The sequence below is a fragment of the Hypanus sabinus genome, chromosome 16 (genome assembly GCF_030144855.1).
Source record: "Hypanus sabinus isolate sHypSab1 chromosome 16, sHypSab1.hap1, whole genome shotgun sequence".
In the NCBI taxonomy this organism is placed as follows: Eukaryota; Metazoa; Chordata; class Chondrichthyes; order Myliobatiformes; family Dasyatidae; genus Hypanus; species Hypanus sabinus.
This window is the reverse complement of record NC_082721.1, coordinates 8,054,107-8,074,776: the sequence shown is the minus strand read 5'-3', so window position 1 is coordinate 8,074,776 and position 20,670 is coordinate 8,054,107. Positions and strand designations below refer to the sequence as shown.

The window sequence follows — 20,670 nt, the reverse complement described above, 5'->3', positions numbered from 1 at the left end:
GATGTGATGCTGAGGCTTCATAAGACACTGGTGAGGCCTCACCTTGAGGATTATGAATAGTTTTGGGCTCCTTATTTAGGAATAAATGTGCTGGCATTGGAGAGGGTCCAGAGGAGGTTCACAAGGATGATTCTGGGAATGAAAAGCTTTATCATATGAGGAACATTTGGTGGCTTTGAGTCTGTACTCACTGGAGTTTAGAAGGATGAGGGGGGATGTTTCCCATGGTAGAGGAGTCTAGCACAAGAGGGCACAACCTCAGGATAGAGGGGTGTCCATTTAAAACAGAGATGCAGAGATATTTCTTCAGCCAGAGGGTGGTGAATTTGTGGAATTTATTACCACAGGCAACTGTGGAGGCCAGGTCGTTGGTGTATTTAAGGCAGAGCTGGATTGGCTCTTGATTGGACACGGCATCAAGGTTACGGGCAGAAGTCCGGGGAGTGGGGCTGAGGAGAGGGAAAAGGATCAGCCATGATTGAATGGTGGGGCAGACTCGATGGGCCAAATGGCCCAATTCTGCTCCTATGTCTTATGGATTTATGAAATCCACCATTTGCTCATACGACTATCACTTGGCTTCATGTGACTCTGATCGAGACTGGGGGAGCTAAGCAGGTACTGCATCTTGCCCAAGGGTGACCTGCAGGCTAGCGGAGGGAAGGAGTGCTTTATACCTCCTTTGGTAGAGACATACCTACACCCAGCTGCCTGACTATCATGTTTCTAGAAAATTAAGGTTTAACTTGTAGTGGGATGCTCATTGTGGTATCTACAACTAGAAGCTTGCCACTGAGCAGGGGCACAGATATAAGGTATTAGGCACCTACCCCCTTCCAACGGCATCTCCAGCCATTGTTGGCTGTCTTCCCACAGGTGTTATCGGTTGCTTTCTGATCTGTTTTCAGGATAAATTCATCAAGCGCACAGAACGGCATAAGAGGAAGAATCGGCCCCGGTGGAAGCTGAGGTCTGTGATTAATCCGGAGGTGAGGGCAGGCACGTGTTGTGAGGCGGAGGAGCGCGAGCAGGCATTCGTGGAGCTGGCCTGCCAGTGCCAGGCTGTCATCTGCTGCCGCGTCACCCCCAAGCAGAAGGCATTGGTGGTCCAGCTGGTGAAGAAGTACAAGCGAGCTGTCACACTGGCCATTGGCGATGGCGCCAACGACGTCAATATGCTAAAAAGTAAGTGGCAAGCAGCAGCTGCCATCTCCCGGGTGAAGCCTTCAGTTTCTGGGCTGATGGCTGGGGTGTCAGGAGTCTTGATTCATTGATGGTTGTCCATCGTATCTAGTGATGACAGGAAGCCCTTGCAGGAGAGTTTTTAAACTGGAAAACCCATTGCACTGGGGCAGTTCCAGTCTCTCAACCTTAGAAGTCCAGGTCCAGTGATACGAATAGTTGTCACAAACTAGGGTCTCCCTTGGTTGCAGTGGATGACCATGACAACTTCTCTGTCTTGTTATACCCTTCGCTCTCCACGGAGCGTTGCAGAACCGCCTTCCTGGCCATAGGACCTCACTGTAGATCTCATCCACTCAGTCCACTGGAGATGACTTGGAATGCTGGGACAGGCATGTCTCTATCCAACCAGGGTATGAGGCTCTTCGGCTACCCCCACCTGGTTTAGCCCCCCTTTTGAAGCGGTGTAACGGGGTGTGGCCGTTGTCACATGAAAACAGCTACTTGGAGCCACAGGTGAGAGCTGGGTGTCTGATGGGGATCATAAATGAGTGAGCTGCCCGAGAATGGACACGTAGTATAATACGGAGTGATAAGTAAAGCTAATATTAATCTTTATCAGTTCAAAACCTCTAAGGCATCAACTTACATCAGTCTGCCGGGAATCCAGGGTAATGCCCACAAAAAGCTGGAGGAACTCAGCAGGTCAGGCAGCATCTATGGAGGGGAATAAATAGTTGACACTTTGGACCGGGACCCTTCATCAGGACTGGAAAGGAAGGGGGAGGAAGCCAGGATAAGAGGGTGAGGGTGTGGAAGGAGTAGAAGTTGGAAAGTGATGGTTGAAGCCAGGTTGTGGGGGAGGAAGGGATGAAGTAAGAAGCTGGCAGATGTTAGGTGGAAAAGGTAAAGGGCTGGAGTAGAGGGAATCTGAGAGGGGAGTGGAGCATGGGAGAAAGGGAAGAAGGAGAGGCAACAGAGGCAGGTGAGGAAGCGAGAAGAGGTGGGGGGGGGGGTTTCCCCAGTTTGGGGAATTGAAAAAGGTAGAAGGGGAAAAATTACCAGAAGCTGTAGAAATTAATGTTCATGCCATCAGGTTGGAGGCTGCCCAGACTCAAGAGAGTGGCTTCATCGTGGCAGAAGAGGAGGCCATTGACCAACATGTTGGAATGGGAATTGTGACTGAAATTAAAATGGTTGGCTACGGGAAATCCTGTTTTTGCAACCCCCCCCCACCCCCAACCCACCTGGCCTCACCCATCACCATCTTACATGTGCTCCTTCCCTTCCCCCCCCCCCCACCTTATTCTGGCATCCTCCCTTTTCCAATGAAGGGTCTTGGCCCAAAAAGTGGACTGTTTACCCACACAACTTTGCACCTTGTTCTCCAGTACGAACTGCGTCACCTATCAACCCCCTGTGTGTTTTTCTCAGCCGCACATATCGGAGTGGGAATCAGCGGACAGGAAGGCATGCAGGCCGTTCTCTCCAGTGACTACTCACTCGCACAGTTCTGCTACCTCGAGCGGTTGCTTCTGGTTCATGGCCGTTGGGCGTACCTGAGGATCTGCAAGTTCCTGAGATACTTCCTCTACAAGACCTTTGCCTTCTCCTTCATCCAGGTCTGGTTTGGATTCTATAATGGATTTTCTGGTCAAGTAAGTACACATATCTCAGCAACACCATTTTGGTTTACTTATTGTAAGCAGAAAACAAACCCACAGATGCAGGGGCCCAGGGACTGCTGGCGCTGGGATCTACACAATCCGCTGAAGGAACTCAGAGGGTGCAGCAGCATCTGAGGGGAAATGGGGGGATTGTCAAGGTTTTGGGATGATGCTGTGCAAACCTGAAATAAAAATAGAAAGTTACAGGAATGCTTAACAAGTTTAATTGTCATTCAACCGTACACATGAATACAGCCAAGTGAAACTGAGTTCTTCTGGGGCCAAGGTTCAATACACGGTGCCAGCAATCACACACATATAGCAAGTATAATTGTGTTAGCAGAAAAACATACAGTAACAAAAATATAATAAAAATAATAATAATACAGCTCAAGTCCCTGAGATGTCACAGCCTGGAGATTGATGATGCTTGGGAGTCGTGTTACTGCAAGAAGAAGCTGTAGCAGTTTGTCATCTCACATGGTGCAACCACAGACGAACACTTGTCTTCCACTGAGCGAGCACAGGAGAGCAGCACCAATAGGAGAAGCCAGCCTTCAACCCAGCACGGAATCCAGCGTCTCCTTCGCCAGTGACCACAGGCAGCCCCTCAGATGATCCTTAGTGGACCAGGCAGCACTAGACAGCTGCGAGAACATGTGACATTGGAAATTCTGAACTTCTCACAAATCTGGTGTACACATCAGCATTTGGATAATAAACAGATAGGCCAGTTTCCATCAGATTTGCCCTGCTTATATTTTACCTTCTGTTATCTGTGAGTGAACACAGGATGTTCAGTGATTAACGGTAAATATGTAGTTTAGCACTTCCATGAATATTCTCGATGAATGATGGAGCAGCTCAAAAGACTGATGGTCGACTCCTGCTCCTAATTACAAGTTCTTATATACTCCATTCTACAGCTTACTAATCAGTCTAAATCTGCAAATAACCATGTACTTTAATTCTTTTTTTGTTATTGTTCTTTAGTCTACATGCTATAATCTTAGTATTTCTAATTATTCTTTTATCTAAAGTCCGTTTTTGAACAATGGTGCATCTCCTTCTACAAAGTGGCTTACAGCTGGCTGCCTGTGCTTGTGCTGGGGGTTATGGACAAGGTAAGATCTCATTCATGCTGCGATACCCTCTCTCTCGCTCACCACAAGGCATTCTCCAGCATCCTCAGACCCCGTCTGGAGTATCACGCTTACTTCTGCTCGCCCCATTACAAAGAAGAACATAGGGACCTCAAAGAAGTTACAAAAGCGGTGTACCAGGATGCCACCTGGATTAGAGGACGTTAAAGTGTAATTTGTTGTCATAAAAGAACTCGGCTTTGATGCCTACTAATCCAGGCAGCCTCCTTGCGAACCACTTCAGTTCTGGTTGCCCCATCACAGGAAGGATGTGGAGGCTTTGGAGAGGGTTCAGGGGACTTGGCTGAGCAGGAAAGAGTTTACAGGATATTGCTTGAACTGGAAGGCCTGAGATTTAGTAAGAGGATGGCCAGGCCAAGTCTTTACTCCCTAGACCATAGGAGAATGAAGAGTGACCTGGCAGAGATGTTTACAATTATGAGACATAGATAAGGTGGATGGTAGCAGGCTTTTCCCCAGGGTGAGGGAAACCCACACGAGGAGATATGTGGGTTATGGCCAAGGAAAAAACTGGGTGGAGTTGCTTAGCACTTCAGTGTAAGGGTGTTTATTAGATGCATCAGAAATCAAACTTACAAAAATTAGTGAAAATAGTGAAAAGAAAAATCCTAATATTTACAAAAAGGTATCTACAAGTAAACACAGAAATAGCTCTTTACTTATTCTTGTCTAGTGTGAACTCCTCTCAGCCCCTATCTCTCGCTCAACCCCGATCTCTCTTGCATGGCCCCGATCTCTCTTGCATGGCCCCGATCTCTCTTGCATGGCCCCGATCTCTCTTGCATGGCCCCGATCTCTCTCGCACGGCCCCGATCTCTCTCGCACGGCCCCGATCTCTCTCGCACGGCCCCGATCTCTCTCGCACGGCCCCGATCTCTCTCGCACGGCCCCGATCTCTCTCGCACGGCCCCGATCTCTCTCGCACGGCCCCGATCTCTCTCGCACGGCCCCGAACTTGCTCCCACAGCCCTGACCTCGCTCCCACAGCCTCAATCTCTCTCTCATACTGAGAACGATCATCACCGTTTACTCATCACTAGGACATACCATCTTTAATTACTCAGAAAGTTAACTTAAAACTACATATGAATTAGAATCTGATGTACCCCACAATGTAATTACAGTTCTGTTATGAAATAAGCAGAAGTATCTACCTAAAAAGCAGCGTACAAAGCAACATATGCACATTTAAGCATCCCCATTACTAAAGCAATGGAATATTCCACCGTGTATAAAGACATCGAAAAGCCGACTCAACCTCATCATCGTGATTTCAGGTCCATTATGAGAATAAATCAGTGAAGACATTGAAGTGTGTATTCTCACTGCAACGACAGCAGAATGACAAGTGTGTGTGTGTGTGTGTACACATGCCAAGTTCACTCTATCACATACGGAATTGGGGTGAGAGGGGAAAGATCTAAAAGGGGCCTGGGTGGGGGGCAACGTTGTCACAGAGAGTGGTGAATGAGCTGTTAGAGGAAGTGCTTGAGGCAGGTACAATAGTATCATTCAAGATGCATTTGGATAGGTATGTACAGGGGCTGGGCTTAGAGGACAGCGTGCAGGAAGATGGGACTAGCTTGGTGGACACCTGGTCAGCATGGATTCGATGGACCGAATGGCCTGTAGCCATGCTGTATGACTATGACACAAAACGTATTACAAGCTTTTAGAAAATGTGGTAAGTTGGGTTAGGTTGTGGGTTGGAGATACGTCTGTCCCAAAGGAGGTGCCAGGTGCTCCAACACAGCCTGAAAGTGTAGCACCTACCTAGCCCCCACCCCCCACCCCCACAGATCAGGGTCACGTGAAGCCATAGGAGCAGCTGGTGCATGTCGCAAGTCCTGGTTATGCGACCATTGTTGCCAGACAGACAATCTCTGAAGAGTATTGATAATGGCTGGGGTTCCCTGTCTTGTAAAGACACTGCCCAGAAGGCAGCAATGGTAATCCACTTCTGTAGAAAAATTTGCCAAGAACAATCTTGGTCAAGAATTTGATCACCCACTTGATATGACACGGCACATAAGGAATGAATGATCAGTTAATGAAAGAGAATTGCTGGGACAATACTGAAGATATTAAATAAAGAATGAAGAATCCTCATAAACCTTTATTTAACAGAAAAATCTGATTCCTAATTCTAACCTTCTCACCAGGAGATGGCAGTGTTGCACTGGTTAATGCCCTTATGGAATAGGCGTAATTAATGAAACCTGCAAAACCATATGCCACTTGGATTGGGAATAAAGCATCATTGTTTTGGATGGATATGTTGGCAGTCTCGACAGTTAACTTTTCATGAGGTTGAACTAAAAAGAAGTTGATTTTCACCTGTTTTATTCGGCAGGAAGCTGTCTGAATCTGAATACCTAATTGTTTGACCCCGAGCAATTATACTCGACATTGACTTCAATAAGGAGTAGAGTTGGGCAGGCTTTGACATATATTCCACACTTTTAAGGATACATTTACCTTTATTTGTCACATGTGCGTGAAACACTGAAACATACAGAGATTGGCGTTGAGAGTAAAATTGGATCAGCCATGATGAAATGGCAGAGAGGACTCGATGGGCTGAATGGCCTTATGTTCGTATAGAAATGTGTCATTTTGCGTCAGCGACCTACCCACTCCAAGGATGTGCTGGGGGCAGCCTGCAAATGTCGCCAAGCTTCCAGTGTCAGCACAGCATGTCTGCAGTTCACTAACCCTAAACCCTATGTCTTTGGAATGTGGGAGGAAACCATATCACCGGGAGGAAACCCACGCTGTTAATGTAGAAACCCCTGTGGACAGGAGCGGGAATTGAACTCCAAAATTACAGCTGGTAGTGTAAAGCATTGCGCTAACTGTGTCACCCCATCGCGTCAGCGACTCCTGTAAATTCCCCTGACTAGCTTTCCAAAGAAACTGCAGAAGCTGGAACTCTGAAATGAGAATGGAATTTGTCAGAGGCACTTAGCGTGTCAGGCAGTGGAGAGGGTTAATACTACATGGTATGGCAGGCTCCATTTCTTTCTTCACAGTTACTGCCTGAAGCCATCCTTTACCAGTTTTGTTAACACATCTTCTGAATACTTTGTTGGATGGTGTCTGAGGCCACGAGCAAATAAAGTGCATCCCTTAAATTTAAATCATCTCCCTCAAGAGATAATTGGCAGGTCAGCTTCTTTTGAACTACACTCTTAATCTGTGGAATTCAATCCCCAAAGCTAAGGGGATGCAGACTCACTTGACACTTTTAAATGCCACCTCAAAACCAATTATTTAACCACGCTTTTAGAGTCATAGGAAAGTACAGCACAGAAACAGGCTGTCAGCCCATCTAGTCTGCACCAAAACTATATCAATTGCCCAATCCTGTTAACCTGCACTAGGACCATAGCCCTCCATACCCCTACCACTTACGTACCTATCCAAAATTTGCTTAAATGTTGAAATTGAGCTCGCATGCATCACTTAGGCTGGTAGCGCATTCCACACTCTCACGAACAACTGAGTGCAGAAGCTTCCCCTCAAGTTCCCCTTAAAACTTTCACCTTTCACCCTTAACTCTTGTAGTCCCACCCAACCTCAGTGGAAAAAGCCTGCTTGCATTTACCTTATCTATACTGCTCATAATTTTGTATGCAAAATTAACTAACAACTTTTTGCTTTTATTTTCATGTTTATTTGTATTTTTTGTTTTATTTCATATTTGCACTTTATCCCATTGTAAGGCACTTTGAACTACACCATCTGTATGAAAAGTGATCTATAAATAAGTTATTATTGTTATCCTCTTTTAACTTCCACTAATTGCCAACACAATCCAAGTCATTGCACATGCAAAGGACTTGATTATGAAAGTCTAAAATCTGTGATCATTTTGCATAATTCAATAATATCACATCACTTCCATCCATCCATGACCTCTGTCTGTACTTCTCACAGCTTCAGTAAAGCAGCTAGCACAATCAAAGATCCCACCCACCCTGACCTTTCTCGCTTCCTCCCTCTCCCATCAGACAGGAGATACAAAACCCTGAAAGCACGTCCCACCAGGATCAGGGACAGCTTCAATCCCACTGCTATCAGACTCTGGAGTGGACCTCTTGTGCAATAAGATGAACTCCCGGCCTCACAAACTACCTCGTTACCATCTAACATTTTATCAATACTGCATTCTTTCCATAGTTTTTACGCTTCGTTCTGCATTGGTATTGCTTTGCCTTATTCTGGCTCAATGCACTGTGTGATGATCTGAATCAGAATCAGGTTTTAAATCTCTGACATATGTTGTGAAATCGGTTGTTTAGAGGGAGCGGTACATTGCAATATATAATAATATCTATAAATTACTATGAAAAGTGTGTTTATTTATATATATATATATATATATATATACACACACACACACTCACACTCACACACTCACACTCTCACACACACACTCACTCACACACACACTCACTCACACACTCACTCACTCACACACACACTCACTCACACACACACTCACTCACACACACACTCACTCACACACACACACAAACACACACACACACAAACACACACACACACACACACACACACACACACACACAAATTTAAATAATGAGTGCAAAAAGGGAAAAAGTCGTAAGTAGTGTTCATGAGTTCATTTAGAAATCTGATGGCAGAGGGGTGGAAGCTGTTCCTGAATCGTTGAGTGTGTGTCTTCAGGCTCCTGTACCTCCTCCCTGATGGCAGAGGGGAAGAAGCTGTTCCTGAATCGTTGAGTGTATGTCTTCAGGCTCCTGTACCTCCTCCCTGATGGCAGAGGGGTGGAAGCTGTTCCTGAATCACTGAGTGTGTGTCTTCAGGCTCCTGTACCTCCTCCCTGATGGCAGAGGGGAAGAAACTGTTCCTGAATCGATGAGTGTGTGTCTTCAGACTCCTGTACCACCCTCCTGATGGCAGAGGGGAAGAAACTGTTCCTGAATCACTGAGTGTGTGCCTTCAGGCTTCTGTACCTCCCTCCTGATGGTAGCAATGAGAAGAGGGCATGTCCTGGGTGTTGGGGATCCTTAATTGTGGATGTGGCCTTTTTGAGGCTTTGCTCCTTGAAGATACCCTGGATGCTGGAGAGGCCAGTGCCCATGATGGAGCTGACGGAGTTTAAACTTTCTGCAGCTTATTTTGATCCTGTGTAGTTTTTTTTTTGACCACATACCAGACGGTTAGAATGGTGACATATCAAAGACACACACAATCATCTCTGATCGGCATGAACATAGGCAAGACAAGCCGATCAGAGTATCTTGGTCATGCGACAATATTAAACTAATTCTAATACCAATGCCATATTCTATCTCAATGCACTGTGTAATAATTTGATCTGTATGAACACAAGCTTTTTACTGTATATGGCATATTAATAACATTAATTTCAATAGCATAATAAGGCTGCTATTGTTCACATGGTAACTCCAAGCACAATAGAGACAATAGTATCCATCTTCCTTTATAAGCTTGAGGTATATCCATTGTTTTGGATTATGACACTAGTTGTACTGTTAAGCTTTACCTGGTCCTAATTCTTCAGTCCACTCCTTTGCTCCATCCACAAAAAGCAGGATTTCCTGCTGGCCAGCCATCGTGGTTCCAATTCTCACTCCCATTCCGACATGTCAGTCCATGGTCTCCTCTACTGCCTCAATGAGGCCACTCTTACGTTGGTGGAGCAACACCTCATATTTCGTCTGGGGAGCATGAACATCAATTTCTCAAACTTATGGTAAACTTAACACCCTCCCCCTCCCCTTTCCCCTTCCCTCCTCCCCTCCCCTTCCCTTCCCCACCTTCCTCTCTCCACTCCCCTTTTCTCTCTTCCCTTCCCTCTCTTACCTCCCCCTTCCATCTCTCCCCTCTCCTTTCTTTTCCCCTTCCCTCCCTCTTACCCCTCACCCTCCTCTTCCCCATTTCTCTCTCTCCCCATCCCCATCCCCTTTCACCTTCCCTCTTTCCCCCGATCCCCCTCTTGCCTCTTTTCTTCTCTTTACCTAACAAATACCTCCTGCTGGTGCTTCTCCTCCTTCCACTTTTCCCCATGGTCCACTCTCCTCTTATCAGATTCTTTCTTCTTCAGTCCTTTACCTTTTCCACCTATCACCTCACAGCTTCTTACTTCATTCCCCCTTCCCCCACGCTCCTACTTCACCTATCGTCTTCTAGTTCATCGTCCTTCCCCTCCCCCCACCTTCTCATTCTGGCTGCTTCCCCTTCCTTTCCAGTCCTGCTGAAGGATCTCGGCTCGAAACGTCGACTGTTTATTCCTCCCCGTGGATGTTGAGTTCCTTCAGCATTTTTCGTGTGTTGCTCTGCTTCTAATTCTGTCTGTGTTTTTGGGATTGTAGGACATCAGTGACACTCTGAGTATCAAGTCACCTAAGTGCTACAAAATCGGACAGCAGAACGAGCTGTTCAACTACAAGATCTTCTCATTTACTCTACTTCACGGACTTCTAAGCTCACTGGTTTTGTTCTTCATTCCGTATGGAGCATTCTTGGAGAATGTTGGCCAAGATGGCATATCTTTGTCAGATTACCAGTTTTTGTCCATGACAGTCGGTACTGCTGTGGTGCTGACTGTCAATGTTGAGGTAAGCCCATGATTAAAGGTTTCACTGCAGCGATTAATAAGCAGAAACAAAGGGTTTCTGAGACCATGCTATCTGGTGACAGAGTACAAATGAAATCGGAACCATAGCTCACATCGCTCTTCATTCCTGCTCCACTGATCACATCATCACAGCTGATCACCAGCTGTGATCCTACCACCAAACACAGCTTTACCTCCCACCAGTCCCACTCTCTGATTTCTGCATGGACTGCTCCCTCTGTGACACCCTTGTCTGTTCACCTCCCCCGCTAATCTCTCTTCTGGCAATTATCCCTGCAACACCAGCCCATTCACCTCCTCCCTCATCTTCAATCAGAGCCCCAGACAGTCCTTCCAGATGAGGCAGCACTTCACCTGCAAATCTGCTGGAGTTGTCTATTGTACCCAGTGCTCCCATTGTGACCTCATCTACATTGGTGAGAGCCGACATAGATTGGGAGACTCCTTTGTCTAATGCCTTCACTCTATCCACAAAAAAAGCAGGATTTCCCAGTTACCAACCATTTTAATTCCAGTCCCCATTCACATTCTGAAATGTTGGTCAGTGGCTTCCTTTGCTACAGTGATGAGGCCACTCTCAAGTTGGGGAAGTAACACTTAATATTCCGTCCTGATGGTATGAACATCAATCTCTCCAACTTCTGGTAATTTCCTCCTTCCTCTTCTTCAATTACCCACTCTGGCCCCCTATTACCCCTTCTTTTCTCCTCACCCGCCTACTACTTCTCCCTGGTGCCCCTCCTCCTTCCTTTTCTCCCACGGTCCATTGCCCTCTTCTATCACATTCTTGCTTCTTTAGCCTCATACCATTTCCACTTATCACCTTCCAGCTTCTTACTTCATTCCCACTCACCACCCACCTGGCTCCACTGTCACCTTACAGCTTTGTGCACATTTCCCTCCCCATCATCGTCATATTTTGGCAGCTTCTCACTTTCTTTCCAGTCCTGATGAAGGGTTTTGGCCCGAAATGTGGGCTGTTTATTCATCTCCTATATGCTGCCTGACCGGCTGAGTTCCTCCAGCATCTTGTGTGTGTTGCTCAATACAGCTCCATTTTGTGAGCCGCTCCCAATATTCCTTCATTCCCTAGGAAATTGGATCCCCAGAGTCAATTGATCTCAGCCTTGATCTCGATCACGGAGAATTCCTAAGACTTACAGCTCTGACAGTCTCCTGCAATCGGTACCCCCACTCTACAGACCAAGGGGAAAAACTCACAATCACCGGCACTGGGTTTTATGGAGAGAAATTTATTTTTTAGAAGAATGATATTGGGGGGGGGGGGGGATTCACTGAAATCTATCGAATATTGAAAGGCCTAGATAGAATGGATGTTGAGAGGATGTTTCCCATAGTGGGGGGGTCCAGGACCAGAGGGCACATCCTTAGAATACAAGAACATCCCTTTAGAACAGAGATGAGGAGGAATTTCCTTAGCCAGAGAATAGAATAGAACTTTATTATCATTGCTCACGAAAACGAGATTTTGGTGCTATTCCAGTCCACGGAAAAGGAGGAATTTACAATGCATGGTAAAATTACAGTTACAATTGTAAAATTTTTACAAATTAAAAAAAAAATTCCCATGCTTACATGCAACAAGTGACTTTGATAGTCCATAACACTCAAAGGTCATTGACAGGAGAGTGGGGTTGAGATGGATAAATAATCAGCCATAACCGAATGGGTCCAATGGTCTAATTCTGCTCGGCTGTCTTATGGAAATTGCAGTTGTCACCCTGTGGCAATCCTGTAGGCTCACAGATGACATTTATACTGTTTAACTGTAGCCCTTTAATTCATTGGTAGACTTATTTCTTGAACTTCTAAATGATTACGAGACGCCTTTTCTTCCTTCTCCCCACTTTGACAGTGCCATAGAACGGCACTGGACAGACGATGAGGCCCATGATGTTGTGCAGGTATCATCCGTGCCATAGATTCCAATGTTTCAAATGGTATTTGCTGGAGTTTAATGTATTTTCATGTTGTATTTATCTACGTTTGTAAGTGAATGTGTCCTTGTATGAAGGTATTTGGAATACAAAGATTCAAAAATTCAAGATTAAAGGTACATTTATTGTCAAAGCATGTATATAGTAAGCAATGCAGAAATTCATCTTCTTTGCAGTATCCAATCCTGAAATTCCACTTCCCTGCAAAATCCAACCCTGAAATTCCACTTCCCTGCAGTATCCAACCCTGAAATTCCACTTCCCTGCAGTATCCAACCCTGAAATTCCACTTCCCTGCAGTATCCAACCCTGAAATTCCACTTTCCTGCAGACACGATATATAGAAGAACTATAGAACCAAATCAGTCAAAAAACATCAAACATCAAATGTTAACACACCTCTGTGTCACGCGCAAAAAAAAAACATGCAAACGGCAACAAAAAAGAGGGAAAACACAGAATATAAAACACAAAATCAAAAGGCTTATTTCAGTACAGTTCCGCTCAGCGTTCCTCCTCTGCAGGCCGCCCGATTCAACAATCGCCCAAAAGTAGTAACGAGAAAGAGCCCCCAGGACTAGAACTGGAAACTGGAAGACGTAATAAACCTGAATTCGTATCCAATTCTACAATCTGTGTTGATTAAGGGTGTCACCTTCTTTAATAACTAAATGTTCATATTTAGAGGTTTAGTTAGTTAAATGCCTATCAGTAGTGGGCCATCGGCCACCAACAATAGCACACCAAAGTCCTCTGTTCAAAGCCCATCATAGTGTGTCCATCCTCTCCCTGGGCTGAGGTCTGCGGAATTTCTGTTAGCATTTCTGTGGCTCTGAGGTTTTGCCGGATAGGGTTTCTAGCCCCATGCCCAACCCTCCCCTTTCTGCAGCCAGGCTTGGGACCGTCCATTGCGGAATTTTGTACTTGGAAGGCTTCTAGTTAATGACATGCTCTCTAAACAGGTAATGTTGGAGTTTTCCTACTGGACTGTTCCCTCGGTGTTGTCTGTTGTCATCAGTGTTTGCCTCTATTTTGGCATCACCTTTTTAACTCAGAGCCCTTTCCTGACTCGGCTGAATCCAGAAATGTTCCAATTCAATGGTAAGTCATGAATTAGACCCTTTTTACCTGTAGAATTTATAGCATTATTTGCTCTTGTCTGTGCTAATGGTGTAGTGGCATCCACACCCAGACTTTGGGCAAGAGGGCCCAGGTTCAAATCCAGCCAGCTCCTTGCAAAAGTTCCACCCCTGCTGGGTTGAGTGTCGATCTAGCAACATGGCTTTATAAAGCAGACAACCACGAAAGAAATGGCAAGATTGCCGCCCGATGAGCCAATTGAGGTGTGGGAAGAACTTGTATGCTATTGTTAACTTTAAAAACATATTTAGTTTAAAACATGTATTTAATTGCTATACTTAATTTTTGTCATTTAATTTTATATATTTAATTATATGTTATATATTGGCTCTTGCTTTGGTATGTGAGTTTACAGAGCATTTACAGAGTCATGGAGCAATGCAGCACAGATACAGGCCTTTCAGCCCAGCAAATTCATCCCTACCCAACAAGTTCCAATTTCCTGCAAAATTCCTTCATGCTCCATGGCTCCAAGTATCTTAACTGATACAATTGTACCTGTCTTACCCATTTACTGTGGCAGCTCATTCCATATAATCACCAGCCCCTGCATGGAAAAATTGCTTCTTTATATCTTTCCCTTCCCACCGTAAACTTATATCCCCGAGTTTGGACTCCTCTATCCTGGAAGAAAGTCTTGTTACAATCCACCTTATTTATGCCTCTCATAGTTTTAAACTTTCTTTAAGGCTACTCCCTCATAGTCCTCCGTTCTAAGGAATAAATCTGGCCAACCTCTCTCTATAAGTCAAGACTTCTTTGTAAATCTTCTCTGCACTCTTTCCAGTTTAACCACAGCTTCTCTAATAGGGAGACCAAAACAGTACGTGGTATTCCAAGTGTGCTCTCTCCGACAAGGGTGGCTCTGTAGTGGTAAGCACAATGCTTTTCAGTGCCAGTGAACCAGGTTCAATTCCCGCCCCTGCCCATAAGGAGTCTGTACATTCTCCCTGTGACCTCCTCAGTTTCCTCCAGGTGCTCCAGTTTCCTCACACAGTCCAAAGACGTTCCAGTTGGTGGTAGGTTAATTAATCATTGTAAATTGTCCCATGATTAGGCTAGGGTTAAATTGGGGGTTTTTGGGTGGCACATTTCGAAGGGCCAGAAGGGCCGATTTCAAGCAGTATTTCAATAAATATGTAATTAAAGAAATAACTTACACAACCACAATGTAAGGTCCCAAATCCTACAGCTCTTGTTTTTAAAGCTCTCAGTGTTCTGGGACTGAAGTACCTCACAAATCATTTTTGTTTTGTAATCCTGCTCGAGCTCTCACGTCTTCTTCAGCCGGCCTCTGAAATTCAAGCAATTTCCCTCAAAAGATAATTAGCAGGTCAGCTTTTTTGAACTGCACTCCTGAATGTAAAACTATAAGAGGTGCACATTCAGTTGACACTTTTAAACACCAGCTCAAAACCTATTTATTTAACCTTGCTTTTAAATAACATCTTTCTGTCTCTTATTTTCATGTTTGCACTTTATCCCATTGTAAAGCACCTTGAACTACATCGTCTGTATGAAAAATGCTCTATGAATAGTTTATTATTAATATTATTATTATTAGACTCAACAGAGTCATGGAAATGCAAAATGGTGAAACCAGGAGAGGCTTTTCTTTCGATTCCTTGACAGCCCTCTGCAGGGGCAAAGTTTTGCTTCTCCCCAAATTCTCTTTCCTGATAGCCCTGCAATTATTGTTTCTATTCAAGTACTGGCACAGTTCCCTTTTGAAGCCCTCAGTTGGCCCTCCTTTTGCCATCTTTTCAAGCAGTGCATAATGGATGTCAACCACTTGTGTATAGAACTTTTCCTCACGCTGTCATAAGGACATAAGACATTGAAGCAGATTTAGGCCATTCAGTCCATTGAGTCTGCTCTGCCACCCGATCATGGCTGATTTATTATCCCTCTTAACCCCATTCTCCTGCCTTCTCATAACCTTTCATGTCCTGGCAAATCCAGAACCTGCCCACCTCCATCTTGGCCTCCACAGCCATCTATGGCAATGAATTCCACAAACTCACTACCCGCTGGGTAAAGAAATTCCTTTTCATTTCTTTTCTAAAAGGATGTCCTTTTATTCTGAGGCTGTGCCCTCTGGTCCTAGACTCCCCCACTATTAGAACATCTTCTCCACGTCCACTCTGCATTAGGGAGATTTAAGAAACTCTTGTATATGCACGTGGATGATAGAACGATGGAGGACTATGTGGGAAGGAAGGGTTAGGTTGATTTTAGAGTAGGCTAAATAATCAGCACAACATCACGGGCTGAAGGACCTGTATTGTGCTCTAAGTGGTTGCAATTACATTCTTTGACATTTTGCTGCAGAATGTGAAGAGAAAATCAGCGAGGGTGATTGTGGTTCTAAATTGTTTTTGCTTTTCTTGTTGCAGGAGCAGCTCTGAATGCTTTCAAACAGCCGTTGTTTTGGCTCACCATCCTATTAGCCGTCACTATCAATATTATCCCTTCTACTACAACCCGATATCTTCTACGAGTCTTTGGTTCCAAAGCTGCTGGACGTGTAAGTGCTGGTGCTTTGAACTGTTCTATCGGTCAAGTATTTTTTAAAGTTTATTGAAATAAGTTAAAGTAATGAAGAGTCAATGTTTTGGCCTAGACCCTTCTTCAGGACTGGAAAGGAAGGGAGACGAATTACAACTGTAAATTCCACTTTTGCGCATTCACTTTTACATTCTGGAGAATATAACCAGCCTTGCTAAGTAACGCACACAAAATCCTGGAGGAACTCAGCAGGTCAGGCAGCAACTGGGGGGAGTTGATGTTTCAGGCCACAACCCTTTTTCAGAATGGGAAAGGAATGGGGAAGAAGCCAGAATAAGAACCTGGGGGAAGAGGGGAATGAGCACAAGTTGGCAGCTGATAGGTGAGATCAGGTGAGGGGAAAGGTGGGTGGGTGGGGAAAGGGGAGGATGAAGTGAGAAGCTGGGAGATAGATGGAAGAGATAAAGGGCTGAAGAAGAAGAAATTTGATAGGAGAGGAGAGTGGATCATTGGAGAAAGGGAAGGAGAAGAGACATGAGAGGGAGGTGCAAGTCTTGGGGTTGATCTTGAGTACCCACACCCATCTCTGCAGCCTCACTGATAACGCCGGAGGGTTTTATGATTTTGTAAGTAGCATTGATGCAGAATTGGGCCTTAGCTGTTCGGAAGTGGACTGGATGTTTGCTCTTGTGAAAGAATATTGACATAGTGGTCACTTCTTAAAAATAAGTGGTGCCCAATTAAATTGGAGACGTAATTTTTCTCAGAAGGTTGAGTATTGGAACTCTCTTCCTCAACAGGTAGTGGAAGGCAAGCCATTGAATGCTTTTAATGCAGAAGTAGATATATATTAACCCCCCCCAGAGGACCACAACCTCGTATTTGGGTTTGGATCCTTGCATGCCCGAGTGACCCAGAGAGCTATGCAGGCCGGAGTCAGGGCTTTGTGCTTTGCCTCGTGTTAGGGTCACCCATGCCAAACAGGTCAAAGGGTAGAGACCAGACTAAAAGTGGTCCACCGGTCCTCCAGGTCCGTGGGTTCAGCTCAGAGCTAACAACCCCGACTGGCCAAACATCACTGTTACAGAAACGGCAATGAAGAATTCTTCCACATTTGCGTATGCCAGTATTCACAAGTTTCCACCTGGGACTTGCATGGCTGACAGTAGTGAAAACTGAGAGGAAGCTACTGACGTGATGAAGGAAGCACTGATCACCACCAGAGATGGAGGAGCTTCATTGCTGCCCTAAATGCCAGTGGTGTAAAAGGCAGGAGGGAGAGGTATAGACAAGGAGGAGGAAGGGATAATGCAGATACTCAGGAAAGTGTAGCTGAGGTTCCAACAAGCCACAATTTTACTAAACGCGGAAAGCGGCTACTTCCTACCTCTGCTCTTACTGTTCTGTACATGTCCGTATACAGTGCAAAGCCAAAATGGAGATGACCTCCTGGCTTGGAGCTAAGTCCATCTCCGATTTCCACGCAAGCTTAACCAATACTAGGCCGTAGGGAGTTTGACTGATGTGCTGGAGAGCGCAGCATGGTAGTGCTTTAATGTAACACTTCACAGCACCAGCAAATAATCTCCAGTTCAGAGCTGAGTGTCAGAGAGGGTGTATGAATGGCAGTTCATTCCAGTGGACTTGAGAATAGACATCATAAGTAAATGCCTGGTGAGGGTTGAAACTTATTTCATAATTTACTTGTAAACTTGATATTTTGTTGATTATGTACTTTTGTTCAAGTAGTGAAGTTATAAGTCACTCTTCGAGTCTTAACTACCATATTGTACAGGTAACACGTCAGCAATACTCCCAGGATTCTGTGTGTGCATGAACAATTGTAAAGCATAAAGACTAGCCTTCACTGGAAGTTGATAGGTTTTTGATTAGTAAAGGTTACGGGGAGAAGGTTACGGTTATGTGTTTGAAAGCAAAAATAAATTAGCCATTAAAGAATGGTAAAGCTGATTCGATGGGCTGATTGGCTTAACTCTGCTCCTACAGTACAGTACTAAAGTCTTTATACACACACACACACACCCTCCTCCTCCCCGCCCCCCCCCCCCCCAGGAGTCCAAGGCTATTGCACAAGTAAAATTACATCTTTTGTTTTAATTGAATTATATTTCTTGATTTACAAGTAGGGTACATTCCTGGAAAATATTATAAATCAAAAATGCTTGGTGAAATATGTTGTGCAGATTTTGTACAGCACAGTCCTATCCATAAAATAGCTTCATTAATTGAAGATACACAGCTCAAAGTGTCAATATTGACATAGCAAAAGCTCAAATCAAACTTTTATAAATTAAGGGAATGATTTTAATGAACTTACAGTACTGTGCAAGTGTCTTAGATACAAGTATATAGCTAGGGTGCCTAAGAGTTTTACATAGTATTGTATTTGTCAATGTGAAGCAAAGAGTGAGTTTGTAAATATGATGGGAGCAAAGGATGTTGGGAATGGCGAGGGTGGAGTGCCACAGGCAGGGGGTGGTGCGGGTGCAGAGACACCAGACAGAGTCATTTGACTCCTAACATTTGGTTTATTGATCATTACAGAATGTCCTCTGGTGCTACCTGCTCCCTCCTCTCTCCCTTCCCCTTTTCCCAACCATAATTCCCCTCTCCCTGCCCCCTTCCCACTCTCAGTCAACAGTAGAGACCCATTTCAGTAACAGGTTTATCACCACTCACATATGTCATGATATTTGTTTTATTTTTGCAGCAGGACAGTGCAATACATAAAATTACTAAGTACTGTGTGCAAGTCTTAGGCATCCTACTTATGTATATGTGCCTAAGTCTTTGCACAGTACTGTATATTCAATGGTCTTGAGGTTAATACTTGTGGTGTAGATACAAGAGAAAATGATAATTCTTACAATCCTCTCTCTCCCTTTCTGATTACTTCCAGGCAACTTATGAAAAAGAACAAATGGAAAACAATAAAGTCACAAATTTCCAGAGATATTCATCAAGTCGTCGGTCAGCGTATGCTTTTTCACAGAACAAGGGTTATGGTGACCTCATTACCTCTGGAACAAGCTTGCAGAAGAAGCAAGTGAATTTGGAAGCAAGCTGTGCTCAACCTGTGCCCAACGGAGAAGACAATGTGTTGGAGGAGAGATTCTGAAGATTCTATCATTCTACAGAGAGGCTGAAAGTAGTTCTGATACCATTTCATGGGACATAGAGGATCTGAGATTTACAAGACAATTTTTGACCAGAAACACTTGAATGTAACAGTGCCTTTGCTCCCAATGGCTTTGTCATGGAGCCCTACATCACAGAAACTGACCCTTCAGCCCCTTGAGTTGGTTCTGACCAGCAAACTTCCATTTACATTAATCTTTCACTAATTTTCACTAATCCTCGTTCTTTCCATCCCCTCCCGCCCACCTATACCAAGAATGGCATGGTAGTGAAGTGGCTAGCATAACACTATTACAATGCCAGTGAGCCCGGTTCAATTCTAACTGCTGTCTGTAAGGAGCTTGTAGGTTCTCCCCATGACCCTGTGGGTTTCCTCCCACTGGTCACATGGGTGTAAATGGGTGGCATGGGCTCAGTACACCAGAAGGGTCTCTGCCAGACTGTATCTCGTTTAAAAGAAAAGAACAATCGAATAAAATATAATCAAATCAAGTTTAATAATTACTCGAGCATACTTCGATATAGCTGAATAAAACAGTGTTCCTTTGGGGCCAAGGTGCAAAACATATGAAGCACGTTCAAAATAGCAAGCAAGAAACATAGTCACACAACAAAAGACCCTAAGTGACGTGTCCTGCAAATTGATTGTACAGATTCCCAGCAGTGCGCAGCTACCTCAATCCAGCCTGTCATTCCACCAATCGACACTGGGGGCAGCACTGAAGCAAGGGCGCCACACTGCACCACCTCCGGCGGCTCCTCTTTGCGGTGGTCAGATGAGTCCATTGATTTTAGGATGTGAGAAGAGCCTGAGCATAATGTGTGGACTCCACATGAACAGTCCTAGATGTCAGGATTGAACCAGGTTTAAGGAGTTGTGAGGCAGTGGCTCTGCAATTTGCACCACAGTGTCAATCATTGTTTAAATTAGACTCATAGAACACTACAGCTTAGAAGCAGTCCCTTCATCCGATCTAGTCCAAGCCTAGCCATTGATCTGCTATTTCCATCGACTTGCACTAAATTGCATCAATCCAGAAAGATTTTCTTTGATTCGTTCGTCTTCTTGTTTGCTCTGTAGAGAAAGGGGTCATCGAGAGTTGTTCAGTCTTTGGCTTTTACAAGCCAACACTTTGCACTTAAAGACCATGAGGCGTTAGTCCCTCGGTGAGCTGTAGGAGTGGAGCTGATCTGCATTTTACCAACAGGAGCCTGGCATAAACCTCGCCCAATTGCACTGACAA

At 44.7% G+C, this 20,670-nt stretch overlaps 1 protein-coding gene across 6 annotated transcripts in view; it reads left to right on the top strand.

Moving 5' to 3' along the window:
- Nucleotides 1-20,210, top strand: part of LOC132405975 (phospholipid-transporting ATPase IC-like) — a 175,376-nt gene extending 155,166 nt beyond the window's left edge. For 4 of the 6 annotated variants that reach the window (XM_059991060.1, XM_059991061.1, XM_059991059.1 and 1 more), the window contains 7 exons: nt 909-1,185; nt 2,617-2,840; nt 3,890-3,973; nt 10,396-10,641; nt 13,582-13,720; nt 16,156-16,286; nt 19,188-20,209. In XM_059991060.1, the coding sequence (XP_059847043.1) occupies nt 909-1,185; nt 2,617-2,840; nt 3,890-3,973; nt 10,396-10,641; nt 13,582-13,720; nt 16,156-16,286; nt 19,188-19,406 (1,320 nt within the window). In that variant the 3' untranslated portion in view covers nt 19,407-20,209. Of the gene's footprint in view, nt 1-908; nt 1,186-2,616; nt 2,841-3,889; nt 3,974-10,395; nt 10,642-13,581; nt 13,721-16,155; nt 16,287-19,187 lie in introns of all 6 variants that reach the window. The other 2 variants (XM_059991062.1, XM_059991064.1) reach the window with 1 other exon arrangement.
- Nucleotides 20,211-20,670: the final 460 nt, after the last annotated feature.